This window comes from Galleria mellonella, unplaced genomic scaffold (assembly GCF_026898425.1).
Source record: "Galleria mellonella isolate WM207_F2 unplaced genomic scaffold, CSIRO_AGI_GalMel_v1 utg57, whole genome shotgun sequence".
Lineage (NCBI taxonomy): Eukaryota > Metazoa > Arthropoda > Insecta > Lepidoptera > Pyralidae > Galleria > Galleria mellonella.
The window spans coordinates 9,154,120-9,169,114 of NW_026442119.1; the positions used below are offsets into that span (position 1 = coordinate 9,154,120).

General features: G+C 35.7%; 2 protein-coding genes across 2 annotated transcripts; one reads left to right on the forward strand and one right to left on the reverse strand.

Annotated features, from left to right (window-relative positions):
- The first annotated feature begins 1,363 nt into the window (after window positions 1-1,363).
- Window positions 1,364-13,999, forward strand: LOC113509860 (ice-structuring glycoprotein-like). Its single transcript, XM_052899416.1, has 6 exons — window positions 1,364-1,418; window positions 1,551-2,300; window positions 6,562-6,624; window positions 6,759-7,480; window positions 12,414-12,525; window positions 13,305-13,999. The coding sequence occupies exons 1-6, from the start codon at window positions 1,407-1,409 to the stop codon at window positions 13,959-13,961; spliced, it is 2,316 nt and encodes a 771-aa protein (XP_052755376.1). The 5' UTR covers window positions 1,364-1,406; the 3' UTR covers window positions 13,962-13,999.
- Window positions 9,496-10,314, reverse strand: LOC113509930 (pupal cuticle protein C1B-like). Its single transcript, XM_026893361.3, has 2 exons — window positions 10,274-10,314; window positions 9,496-10,182 (listed from the first exon to the last, which is right to left on the reverse strand). The coding sequence occupies exons 1-2, from the start codon at window positions 10,283-10,285 to the stop codon at window positions 9,595-9,597; spliced, it is 600 nt and encodes a 199-aa protein (XP_026749162.2). The 5' UTR covers window positions 10,286-10,314; the 3' UTR covers window positions 9,496-9,594.
- Window positions 14,000-14,995: the final 996 nt, after the last annotated feature.

A 14,995-nucleotide genomic window follows, 5' to 3' on the forward strand; every position in this document is an offset into this window, starting at 1 on the left:
AGAGAACTACCGGCAACGCTAATATTCTGCTGGTTCCTTGTAAGAAAAATAAAATCGTAACCTCAACTCTTACCAAATATCTGTCAAATAATGAAGTTAATGTGAAGTGTTTGAATATATCATAATTATCTTATGATAATTACATTTGTATTAGGTTTATACCTACATACAAATCTATTTATTATGGAAGCAACCTCTATAATCGGAACCACCAATTGCATAAACTTCTTGTATCTAAATAGATTACAGTTTATGTGGAATTATGTATTTGATGGGCTTTGCTCATTCGGATTGTACGGTGTATTTTATTTGTCAGAATAATTACTCCGACTCGGCTAATACATGCAGACACATTTTGTTGTATGTATAGTCAGTATTCGCTGGTATCCCCGTACCACTTATCTTAAGAATTCAACTGTTATAATCACTTATACTGTGATGTAAATATAAACAGAAAGCTTGCGGTACGATATACCTAGACATCAACAAACGCCGACCATTTGTTTAGGCATGTATAGCAAGTTATTGTACGACTATGATGCGCAAACGCGTTAAAATCAGTCACAGTGTGTCGCTAAATTACAAAACGTACTATGCACCGTAATATGTTTTATCAATATTTTGCTTTCTCTATACAATTTATAGAATCAAGTCTTTATTTCTTTTTGAAATTGCTTTTAGTCTTTTCTATATTTAATAAATTGATTGAGAATTAATAAATTATCTTCTCTCTTCCTTGTGAATTTAGAAATTTACCAGTTTAATGTTATTCGTGTCAAGTTACATTAAAATAACAACGCGATAGTTACACACTCTTTGGACTGATTAGAACAGGTAATTTTGTAGTCGTATGACATATATATATATATATTTTTTTACTTACAAATTTTCACCTCGTCGCCAATTTTGTGCTGTCCTCCTGGTATGGTAGGTAGGTGTAGGAAATAATAAACAATAATATGTCACAATGCGACTCACACGACCACCCGCCCGGACGTCACCCAGAGGAGTGGCAGGAGCGGGGGGACTTGCAGTCTCAACTTTAATGAGTACATCACAGTACTAATATATAGTAATAATAGTAGTAGTTTAATTTCATAAACGTAAATTTTTCTTCATATAACTAAAACTGTGCACAATCTTCATTTAATTTAATTTTTGATATACTTCCAATAATGATTTCCTAATGGAGCCATAAAACATATTGATAGCCGACATTGTGAGCATTGATTACATGAGATTAATTGAACACTGGGTGGAGCCTCACCTTGACATTGTAGCGAAAAACAACGCTCGGAGCGATCCAGCATGCACCCAATATTAATACCAGTTTGTATGTACCAGTATAAAAGCGAAAGTAAGTGCTTCAAAAATCATTACCATTAATACCATCGTACAATACAAACATGTACTCCAAGGTACATATTTATATATATATATTTATTATTATTATGTTATGTTTTTTACACCTACATAATGCCAAAGAGATTTCTTCCTATTTTAAGGTCAACGAATATTTTAATAACCAGATTTCTATTGTTTTTATTCAGGTCATAGTCTTCCTGTGCGCCGCGGGCATCGCCTCCGCCGGCAACCTCCTACACGCAGCCCCTGTGACATACGCGGCTGCCCCCGCAGTCGCTACATACGCCGCTGCGCCCGTCGTCGCCAAGACAATCGCCCCTGCTGTCTCTTACCAGTCGATCTCTACTCATTCTGCACCTGTGGCCTACGCTGCGGCCGCGCCTGCTGTTCAGTACTCTGCAGCCCCAGTTGTTGCCAAGACTCTCGCTCCTGCTGTCTCCTACCAGTCGATCTCTACTCACTCTGCACCAGTAGCGTACGCTGCGGCTGCCCCTGCTATCCAGTACTCCGCGGCTCCAGTAGTCGCCAAGACTCTTGCTCCTGCTGTCTCATACCAGTCAATCTCCACTCACTCGGCACCTGTAGCCTATGCTGCGGCTCCAGTGGTTGCTAAAACTTATGCTGCTCCCGCAGTGACTACTTATGCCGCAGCTCCAGTTGTAACAAAAGCTGTTGCTCCAGCGGTCTCTTACCAATCCATCTCTACTCACTCTGCTCCTGTGGCCTACGCCAAGACCTACGCTGCCCCAGCAGTAGCGACTTACGCCGCTGCTCCTTTAGTCACTAAGACCGTCGCTCCCGCTGTGACTTATGCCGCTGCCGCACCCGCTATATCTTACTCGGCTGCCCCGGTACTCAAATCCGCGGTTACATACTCTGCCGCCCCCGCCGTCTCTCACGTTTCCTACAGCACACTTGGCGCTAGCTACGGCTGGTAAACGACTGATTAATTGTTATTAATTTCACGAACCAAATCACAAGTAACTAATTTATTATTTATAAAAATAAATATAAATTTTTGAACTTTATGCTTTTTTTCATTATAGTAAACTTCTGATGCTAAATGTGGACATGTTAAACCACAACGACACGCCAAAGTCACCAAATTGACCCTTTTAAGGTTTATATTTGTGAGCATATTTACTTTCTTTATATACTAAATCTTAACTAAAAATACTCTTAAAGTTGTATGTTAATCACTAACTGTCATCATTATCTATTTTCAAGTACCATGCGGTTTTTTAACCTATCAATAGTAAAAATGTAGATCCAAACTGGAAACCAATAACATGATAATACAAAGTCATGTTATGAACATTTATTTTTTCAATAAGACTGAAAAATATATAACTATAAACAGATTGAAACTATTAAAACTTCTATTATATTTCATTACAAATACAATCAGATTATCAAGAACCCTCCTCTTTACACCGTGGTACAATCCCGCGCCACTTGCACTCATCGATTCCAACAACACTTGAGGTCGTCACTTCACGTTGTGGAGGTCGGATCACACTACACAACAGAAAGTATTCATAGTATTCATTATAATTGTAGCTATGCCCTTCATATATATGTGTATTAAAATTTGAGGACGTCACGTTATTATAATACTAATTATCTATAATAACCATAACATTTTAAGCTGCTAATATTATGACCGCAATTTACATTTATAATACACCTAATTGCAGCGAAAAACTAACTACCATGAGAGGAAAAAGGCATTTTGGAGCAATTTTCTTATAAAGTCAATTAAAATTTTTCCTACAGACTACAGCATGGATAATGGGGTACTTCAAAAAGGACTTAATATGTAAAATGAAAATGAAAAAAAAATGTCTAAAAAATTGTCTAATTGTCTTAGGCGTAATTAATGAAAGTATAAAAGATCATACAATAATTGTTTACCATCAGACAGATATATGCTTGTTTGCCACCATAATAATATAAAAACTTAATAATGACTTATTATTAATAATTCATTAAATAATTAAAAAAAAAATAAAAACATTTACAACAATGTTAATACATATTTACAACTTCTGTTATAAATCATAAAAGCATAAAAATGCTATTGAACTACAAGTATACAGGTTAAGTCATGCCAGGTCCCTTATTTATTTATTAACTCTTTATTGCACCACTTAAAAAATAATACAAAATACAGTCAACTATTTACTGATGCACGAGTATTATATATATATATATATATATATATATATATATAGTAAATTTAATGGTCGATGGCTGGGCAGCAGCGTCTCTCTTAAAACATCTTCAAAGCCTAACAGGTAACAGCTAGTATAATGATGAATGTATATTAAATTGTTTTTCTCAAACATGCTTGGAAATGTGAGCATTATTCTGACAATCTTCTTAGAGATAAATCAAAATTGGCGTACTGATCAGATACATGCGGGCAGCGGCCGGCAAAAGTTGTATGAAAATCCATATCTGTCGTGTTTTGTGGCCACATAAATTACTATGTAAACTCATATCTGTCCTGTAATTTGAAAATGGAATGATCTTTTGCTTCGAAACATGGCTACCAAGGAGGTAACTAATAAAAGGTTTTATTTAAATTTCGAACTGGCTTGCAAATAGAAAGCTGTTTATTGAAAAAAAAAAAACACACACAAAACATTATGGCGCGTGAAAAATTATTATTGTTCGTTATTCGTCATTGAACTTAAAAAGTAAAATTGTGTTTTTGATTTCCGGGCATTATTTGAGCTCGGCTCGGCTACACCTCGGCCCACATTTGCACGTTCGTCCATCAATGCCTCAGTTGCTGGCCGCTGCAGTAATGTACTATTAAAGAATTTATTTTTCTTTATTAATTATGCAAACGTATTAACACTACTATCTGTAGTCTTATGGGCATTTTTAAAGGAGTACCTATACTCAGCATGCGTATTGTATCCATTATATTTCAGTAATCATATGACAGTATGTTTTAGTATCAGTAGAAACCTTTATACAAAAGTCTTCTACATAGTTTATTATTTTTATTATGGTGACTATCTTTAGGTTTAAAGAATGGAATTTGTAGTGAAAATATTATTATTAAAGCATAACTATGTTACGTAAATTTACAACAAAATTCATAAAAGAATTATGAAGATAAATAATCCTACATTTTTTATACAACAAAGGTGGCAAGCAAGCATACAGCCCGTCTAATGCCATTACCATCGTAAACGACCACAGCAGCCTATGGACGCCTGCAACACTAGGGGTGTCACGTACACGTAGAGTATATCAAGTATACTTTCTAGGATGTTAAGTATGTGTTCTGGAATAATGTTTTAACAATAGGTATATACCTATGTGGTCACGTATAGTGCGGTTTCATAGATTTTTTTTTCCACAAACGCTCAGGCTGTAGAGTGAGCTCCCTGCTGAGGTTTTCCCCAGAGACCACAATATGGAGTTCTTCAAAAAGAATATATTATAGTTTCTTCAGGATCAGCAGCGAGCACGTGACACCCATAGCGTCTATATCAGCGGTGCGCAAATCCAAATAATTTTGTTATTCCAATAAATAGTAATTACTAATTTTATAATACTATTACTAAACTAGTAATATACTGATTTTCGTATTCAAATTATTTTACTAATTAGTAACTACTTAGAACAAAATCCTTCCCCTGTATCTGTCTACTACTACCAAGTCCGTCCCTGTATCCACTACTACCCAAGTAACGACTAAATAAATATCCTGCCAACTCCCTTATATTCCAATATACATAATAACAAACAGTCATAATTACATTCCTTTCCAATATACATAATTATTAATTAATACTTTAATTACAATTATCGAAAATTGGCAATTTTTACTAAATATAAATATGGTATAGTTGATAGTGATTGATATTGTCTATTATAGAAATAATCAAATTCCAGGATAGTACTTACAATTATGATAGTATTCTTGTCGATTGTTAAACTAGCTACCTTAGTAGTTTAACTAGTTTATTAAACTAGCTACTGTTTTCATCTTGCTAGTTAGTAATTGTATCGTGGGCGTCGTTTTAATCTATTTAACTAATTTAATTCATTAGACTTTGTTTTATAAATTATATATTTACTAGTTGATGCCTAAATAGTATTTATTTATTCAAATTACTTTATTGACAAAAACAATATGACGGAAAAGTGTATTATGCTCAAATTTACAAAAAAAAAACTTCAATTATGAATATACAGGAATATGCCGACGAAAAACGAAATTTCTCTCATTGAAAATAAATGTATTATACATTGAAAATAATTTGTATATATTATGTATTGAAAATATATAAATATAAAATAGGGAGTCTACATTTAACTTCACAACAAGCAGTTTTTCATTTCGCAGAGAAAAGCATCAGCTTTAATATTAATGAAGCATCAACACAGGTATATACTCAGATATATATGTGTTTGTTTTTGTAATGGATAGGGTGTAGGTACCTTATTTCCAAGATCGAGTATGGGACTCAAACTTGATAATCTTGTTTGCTCTAAATTTGAAATTTATATTTAGGTTATTTTTAAAGTGATTGTCGTTTGCTTCTTGCTTCGAAGGACATGTAAAACTGTTGTTTAGTGAGCCATGTTAAAGTTTTTTTCTCTTGACATCAAAAGGCATCCTCAAAAGAGTAATAAGAGTAGTAATACCACACGGATTAGCAACAGATTATATAAACCAATAGTTTCAACTTCCTATTAGATGACACTAACTATGAACTATTATTAGAGGTATCTAATTCGCATAGAAACATATATCTACATTATACTTATACGTAAATAACGTATGTACGCAAAAAATCTACAATTTTCAATTATAATAATTTTCGCTCGATTGTAAATTTGTAATTACTTTTGGATAAATTGTTTGTTTAAAATTTTTATTTGTACTCACATAGGAAAGAGTTTGATACCTTAAAAAACATACAATAGATACGTGAATATACTTACAACAAATAAAGACATCTTCCATTATCAACCTTGCAAATATTTGAAAGAAGTATTGAATTAAATAATCTATTTTGCTAAAGATATGGAATATAAACGATTATTGCACAATTACATCCTACCGAATCGGACAGTCTTAAGCCTTGACATTGCAGCGAACGACCGGGGCAATCAACTAACTAGATGTAAATATAATTTCAATACCGGTTTTTGGTGACTGTATAAAAGCGTAAGAAAAGATTATTGAAATATCATAAACACGATCGACAAACAACAAGCATGTACACCAAGGTACAGAAGCTTCACGATTTAATATTAACATAATATTAAAATCATATCACATTATATGATTATCAAATATTTTTTTGAATTTTATTCGTGTAAAATTAACGTTAAAAATAACGTATTATTTATTATTATTTCAGGTCGTAGTCTTCCTCTGCGCGGCAAGCATTGCTTCCGCTGGCAACCTGATCCAGACAGCTCCCATATCATACGCGACCGCTCCTGCCACATACGCCGCTGCACCCGTCATCACCAAAACCATCGCTCCAGCTGTCTCATACCAATCTTTTACTAGACAATCTACTCCTATAGCCTATGCGGCAGCACCCGCCATCCAATATGCCGCTGCTCCCGTGGTAGCTAAGACTTTAGCTCCCGCTGTCTCGTACCAATCTATCTCTGCTCCAGTAGCCTACGCTGCTCCAGCCCCCGTCGTACAAAGTTATGCGGCGCCTGTTGTTGCCAAGGCGGTAGCACCTGCTGTATCTTACCAGTCGATTTCCACTCACTCTTCACCTATAACGTACGCCGCCGCAGCTCCCGTGGTCGCTAAGACATACGCTGCCCCTGCAGTTGCGACCTACGCCGCAGCTCCTCTAGTCGCTAAGACATATGCTGCCCCTGCAGTTGCAACCTACGCCGCAGCTCCCGTGATCGCTAAGTCATACGCAGCCCCCGCAGTTGCGACTTACGCCGCCGCTCCCCTAGTTACTAAGACCGTCGCTCCCGCTGTAACTTACGCTGCTGCCGCACCCGCTATCTCTTACGCGGCTGCCCCTGTACTAAAATCCGCAGTCACATACTCAGCTGCTCCCGCTGTATCTCACGTATCATACTCTGGAATAGGAGCTAGCTACGGCTGGTAAATAAGACTCAGTGTACCTGTGTTTTTAGATTTATGTACAGTAGATGTAGACTATTTATGAGTGTATTGTAAATTAATTTATATGAAGAAAATGTAATATAAATACATTTTATTTTATATAAACATAAAGTTTTATTATTACATTATTTATTTAATAAACTATTTATTTTTGTTCTCGTTTTGATAAAGATTGTATCATCAAAATCGATATAAAACGAAACGTATTATTTAATATACTTATTTACAAAAAATACCTCCTTCATTTTCAAAACGGTAGACAAATGGAAAATATATTCAGATCATAAATAGAAGAGAAATATAGCATGACATTCACGTGTCAAGAAACTTAAAATCAATGCCATTTATTCAAATAATAAAATTAATAAATTAATATACAAATACAATATAAATACATATTATATCTAAAATGACCTCACAAATTTGCATGTTTTTTTTCCATGACTTCTTTACACTAATTAATTATCAAATAACAAATTAAGACAACGTTATATATGTATATATAATGTATATATATATATATCTTTTTGTATTTTTTAAACATATTGTAAAATTAGTTTTACCCTGTAGATGAAAATATTTAAATTAAAAAAAAAATATGTTGAGTACTAAATCTCTAATGGAGTGGACAAATTATTTGCAAGCTATCACCTTTATGGTGAACATGTCGTAAGAGTCGACTAAGGGAGGACGAGGGATGGGCAGCAACGTCCCTCTTAAAACATCTCTAAAAGCCTAACTGCGATTGCCAACAGTTGGACAGTTGACGGCTAAAATAATTATAATAATATGATATCGATTGCATCAGAACTTACGACTTCTACAGTCCATCCGACATAACTCTTCAGTCTTTTAGTCTCCCGACAGATCTCTTTTTGCACCATGATTCTTTTATCTACTATTCATTTTGACTGAACGCACCATTATACCATTATATTTTACCATCATACGGCTCGCCATCGACAGGGAGTTCATCCTCATGTCCTACAGCCTCAATAACGGTTTCAGAGATGTTTCCTCCCACGAACACTCAGGTTGTGGAATAAGCTCCCTGCCGAGGTTTTCCCAAAAGACTACAGCATGGGATTCTTCAAAAGGGGGGTAAAGAGGTTTTTTCAGGGTCGGCAACGCACACGTAATAATATTGCAGGTGTTCATAGGTCACGGTAACTACTTACCATCAGATAGGCCGTATGCTTGTTTGCCATCTCAGTGATATAAAAAAAAATGTAGTTTTTATTTTTGTCTTTTTACGAAATATGTTTCTTTGGACAAAAATATTCTGTTTCTTAGGACGGACGGTCCCTTAAAAAAAGTTTCTTAGGTATTTCACCAAGATATAAAATACTCGTACAAAGCATCAAAGGCGTTGTAATCCTACTAAAATTCTATTAATTTGAATGTAATATCTTCCATTGTTCATATTTATAGATGATGGCTGCTACTTTACATCAAGTATATAGTTTGCTAGTTGTCTATTTATTTTGTCACCAACTTCGATAGATACGTCAATTATAAAATATAAAAAAAAAAGTTTAAAACTTTAAACCAAAGATTTTATGGCTGCTACTTTACATCAAATATACAGTACTAGTTATCTATCTATTTTGTCACTAACTTCGCTAGATACGTCCAGTATAAAATATAAAAAAAAAAGTTTAAACCTTTAAACCAAAGATTTGATGGCTGCCACTTTACATCAAATATATAGTTTCCTAGTTATCTATCTATTTTGCCACCAACTTCGCTAGATACGTGAATTATAAAATATTTAAAAAAAAGTTTGAAAATTTAAACCAAATATTTCGGATCCTATTTTGAAACACCTTTAACTAACCTATTGCTTTCTTATTGTTAGAATAACAACTAGATGTCTAATATCTTTGTTTAATTATTTCTACAACTATTCTATTGTTAGAAATCTATTTATAATTTTATTGTAATAATAAAATTATTATTCTAAGGGAAAACTAATAAAAATCACATTAAATTGTAATACGTATATTTTATCGTATTTTTATTTAACATTTTTTATAACAGTTTTACAGTCTCTTGCGGGTTTGAATACATATTTTTGGTATTAGATTTGGTGTTTAAAAAGAGTAGCTGCCGTCTAAACCACTATAGCTTACTTGAGATACAGCCGGTGCGGAGGAATACTGGACTGGTGAAGGGTATCCAGAATATCCGGGGGTAACAGCAGAGTAACCGGGGTAAGCAACACCTGAATACGTTTGTGCTGTATTGTACGCGGGGGCAGAGTATGCGGGAATAGAGTACGCCTGGGCAGTGTATGGCGCAGCTACGGTATATCCCTGTGCTCCAGAGTAAGGTATAGCTGCGGGGGTGGAGTACGATACAGCAGGGACGCCACTTCTAGGGATTACTGAAACTGCACTGTAGGGTTGAGGAGAGTACGCGACTGGAGCAGCGGTATATTGAGGAACACTGGCAATAGGTCTCGATACTGGAGACGAGGAATAAGTCGTGATGCTAGGGCCGGTGTATGATCTAGAGAGAGCAGATGATCCGGGGTACGAAGCGACGGGACCGTACGTGGACACAACTCGAGGCTGTGACGCATACGAAACAGAGGACACTGCGGGGGCAGCGGTCGTGTATCCAGCGGGGGCCTGGTTGCCCGCAGAAGCGATGCCCGCCACGCACAGGAATACCATCAACTGAAACCACAAATAACGTTATATACACAACACCGAATCTATAGGAATCGCTCTATAAATAATCCTTTTAATTTGAACCACTTCACCATACCTTGCCGTACATCTTGGATCTTTGTATTTAGACAACAGAATAGTTTCAAATTCACAAACGCTCATTTATATACCATTGCCTAAAACTGGAAATGATACATCTGCAAATTATCACACTTGGTATGCAAATTTTCAATAATTGTGTCTCTTCAAATTTTTCTTTACATTTAAATAAGATTAATAATAGATTTCGGCAAAAACGCCGTATTCATACTGACTCGATCTATCCAATAGGGCTGTCAATTATTTTTTTAAATCAGAATGTTGAAAAATATTTTGCATGTAAATTGATAATTTTATATATATATATATCAAACAAAATGGAAAAATATTCACTTAATACTGGTAAATATTCTTTGGATTAAAACTTACTAAAAAATATATTTTTTTAACTCTTACTTTTTATTTAACTTGTATAGTTAATGAATACAAGTAGATTATTTGAAACTTACTCGTGTTTTAAGTAATAACCAACCCTAATCAAATCGTATAATCAGTCACCCACCAAACAGTCTGTCCAAAATTTATTCTAATAAATTTATAATTCTCGTTTTTTTTTTTGCGAAACTGCCTTTTTAGCGTTGAACTACCTACATAACATAATTTTGATTTATTAATAGATTTTATACGATGACTCTTGTAGAATTCTACATGTTATAAATTAAAATTGGGATAAATTATGATTAATAAAAAAGGCATGAAATTAGAAGCAGGTGTTTAGGTAATTAATACAAGTATAATTTAATTCATGTATTATTTAAACAAAGATTTACGAATTCACCTAAATAAATGCAGTAATCTAGTAAGTGTAATAAGTAGTCAGTAAAGTGATCTGTAAATATAAATAGCACCATGAATGTTACTGAATACACCACGACACCTTCAGTCGACTAAGGACTAAGGTGCTATGCTTTCATGCTCTGTAATTTTACTACCATATCTTATCATTTATACAAAAACCAAGTAAACGGATATATAGGAGACATATAGGGACTAGCGGCCCTATCACCTTCTTTTCTATTGCCACTGCCCCGTGGGAGGAAGGGAAGGAATTGTTAGTAATGCGGGGTGGGCGGGGGCTTATGTTCAACAATGAACAATTAAATGCTAATAGATGATCCCTCACTGGTGCCCGGCCAGGCGTATAAGTACCGTTAGCGCAGGCGATGTTCCTCACGTGTGTGCCGACCAGACCGCGTTGAGCGAGCCGGTCGGCACACACGTGAGGAACATAATCGAATCGCAAACAAAGACGACAAGCCACCACCAGCATAAGGCTCACCCAGCGACCCATGCGTAGTCGCGCATTGCGTGGAAAACAACCAGAGAGGGGCCAACCAGCCCCGGACTGGTTTCCCCATTCCCACTCCAGGGAATGTGCGAAGACAGGATACGAAAAAAAGGCTACCATTCCATTATTATGTATTAAAAATAAAACTAGTGTCCGCATACTCGTATACCGATAGCGCAGGTGGGTTTTAATATTCTATCATTGTCCAGTAAAAAAACAACCATGAGAACATAGTCAATCGACTAGCAAACGGTAGCTAGTTTTTGGCTTCTTCTATCTTTGGTATATATTTTTCATGGTTAGGTTAGATACAAAGAACATTATATTGAAATAAACTATATAATGGATAATCCAAAACCTAGTTTCTTACAAAGCCGTGTGTATCATTGCTTAAGAAATATCTAAATATTTAATAAGTGTGCGAATATTTTAACATATTAAAAATATTTGTGGATTTTACCAGAATCCTAATTAGATAACTAGGTTAAAGATTTTTTAATTAGGTATAGGTAATATTTGTTATAAATCTTTTTATATTTAATATAATAAACATAAAAATGCAAATAAATACTAAATTATTTCATTCTTCCAATACTTAATCAATGTTATTCTAAAATGTAGTATCTACTTAGTGTTAATTAATGCAACTAAAAATGAATCAAAATATGTTAGAATAGTCATAATTATGATACCTACTCGTTTACCTAGCTATACTTTTATGCTGAGCCATTGAAATGGATGTGGATAGGTAATCTAAAAAAAAATCTATAAAAAATATAGCAAAAAGATATTGAAAAACAAGCAACTGTTTCTATTGAACTATATATATCTTATATTCATGGACTTCGAGTATTATGAAAGTGAAATGTAGAGTACAGCCGGTAATGCAGTATAAAAACCAGGGCGTTACTTGTCGAAATTATTCAGTTGCCAACTTCAATAGCATCAACATGTACGCCAAGGTTTGTTACAGGATTCATTTTAATAATTATACTACAGTACTTCTATAGATTTACAACATCTCTCTCTCTCTCTCTCTCTCTCAAAAATAAAAAAAAAATTGCAACCAGTTATTCTATTATTTTAATATATATTCAACACTGACAAGACGGTTGGATAAAGTTTGACGGCGATCAAGAGATCCCAGCTAAAATCTTTAAATTTTCATTTTAATTTTATGTCATTTAAAAATGATTGTCACTTACTTTGTGATTACGAGGGCACGTACAGCTGTCATTCGTAAGCCGCCTCAGAGGTCTTCGTGTAATAAAGGCGATCCAATAACTCTTTGACACCAGAGGGTAATAACCTCACACGAATAATAAAGAAATTATCAAATATATGTTTATGGTAAAGATTATTAACAGAGAAAATATACTTACCAGAGGGAGATTTTGTACAAAAGTCGTTTGCTTGGGTACCTCTGTCCCATTCGTGTTTTTATCGTGAAGCAGTTGTGTTTACATGGCTGTGTTTCGGTTTGAAGGGTGAGATATGGCAGTGAATCTACAGGATACAGAGGAATAACACCTGAATCCTCAGGAATGGCAACGCAAAGGAGGAATCATGGGCGAAACAGTATACTCTTTTATGTACATGGTACTACTCATGTCTATAGACGACAGTTACCACTTTCAATCAGGTGGGCCGTTAGCATGTTTGCCATTCTAAGTTGCATAAAAAAAGTAATTCTTCAACAGTACAATGCAAATTAAAACAATTATTATTATTGTGTTTACAGCTGATCGTTGCTCTGTGCGCTGTGGGCCTCGCCCGTGCTGGTGGTCTCCTGGGAGCTGCCCCTCTCGCATACTCTAGCCAAACCATCGCCGCCCCCGCTGTCGCTACTTATGCAGCTGCCCCTATCGTCACTAAGACCATCGCTCCCGCTGTATCGTCGGTCTCTTCTTACTCTACCCAAACTACTCATGGCTCTCCCATCGCGACCTACGCTGCCGCCCCCGTGGTAGCTAAGACGTACGCCGCCCCCGCCATAGCCGCCGTCGCTGCCCCCGCCGTCGCTGCGTATTCTGCACCAGCCATCGCTGCTCCTGCCGTCGCAGCGTACTCTGCTCCCATTCTGACCAAGACCATCGCCCCCGCTGTCTCCTCAGTCTCTTCCTACTCCTCCCAGACTTCTCACGGTTCTCCCATTACGACCTACGCCGCCGCCCCTGTAGCCTCTTACGCCGCTGCCCCCGTGGTCGCTAAGACCATTTCCACCTATGCCGCACCCGCCGTAGCCACCTACGCCGCCGCCCCCGTGGCCTCTTACGCCGCCGCCCCTGTGGCCTCTTACGCCGCTGCCCCCGTGGTCGCTAAAACCATTTCCACATATGCCGCTCCCGCTGTTTCACAAATCGCGTACAGCAGCAGTGGTGCCAACTATGGTTGGTAAATTGAATCTCATGTAAATAGACTAATTTAAAAAATAAAGAAAAATACTTATGGTATACTCATTCTCTTTCTTTTCACCTATTTATAAGTCGCTATCTTCTTATACTTACATAATTATAGGTAACCTAATAATATATTACAATTTATCGACAGATATTAAACCGTAAAATAACTTTGCATCTAAAATAGCAAAAACTCATTTAAAAAAACACCATTAATTATTTATAAAAATACAAATCCACGTATCGTATACATTTATTTATAAAACCGTGAATGTTGTTCAAGAATAATATTTATAAACTCTGAATTGGCTCAATCTAAAAACGGCTAAATAAATAAACAAAAAATAGATGCCTTCCATACATTATCAAAATTGTAACCAGATTGCACCTAAGTACGCATCACGAATTTACATGAATTTTGATGAAATTTGATATGATAATAATTTACTGCCTGGTTCGATACTCTATATCTATTTCGAACCTAAGGAGGGGGTCATAGGAGGGATGCTTCTTCCCCCTCCCCCCTCCTGGCTGGATCTACGTCAACTTGTTTTAATTATTCTTATCTCATGGGTACTGAGTCCTCAGGAATGGCAACGCATGGAGGGTATCATAAGCTAAACAATATACTCTGTTATGTCCATGGTACTGCTCATGTCTATAGGCGACGGTTACCACTTTCCATCAGGTAGGCCGTCAGCTTGTTTGCCAATCATAATTGTAAAAAAAATTATAAAAAATACTTCTTCACCTACAAACCAATAACATACTATTTCTTTTTAATGAAATGTATCATTGTAATCGAATTTTAGGCTATCCTGACTAGACCTCGAAATCTTTTGACTTTAAAACTTGATTCTCCTCACTGAAAGTTGACAACGCGTGCTTGTTACTTCTGTTGTTGCAAGCGTCTTTATGTCACATACGCCTTTTACCATCAAATAGGTCATATGCTCGTTAACTACCATATCATAGTAATAAAAAAAAAAAAACTTTTTTTTTCTAAAGAATTATGTCGAAATATAATAATAAT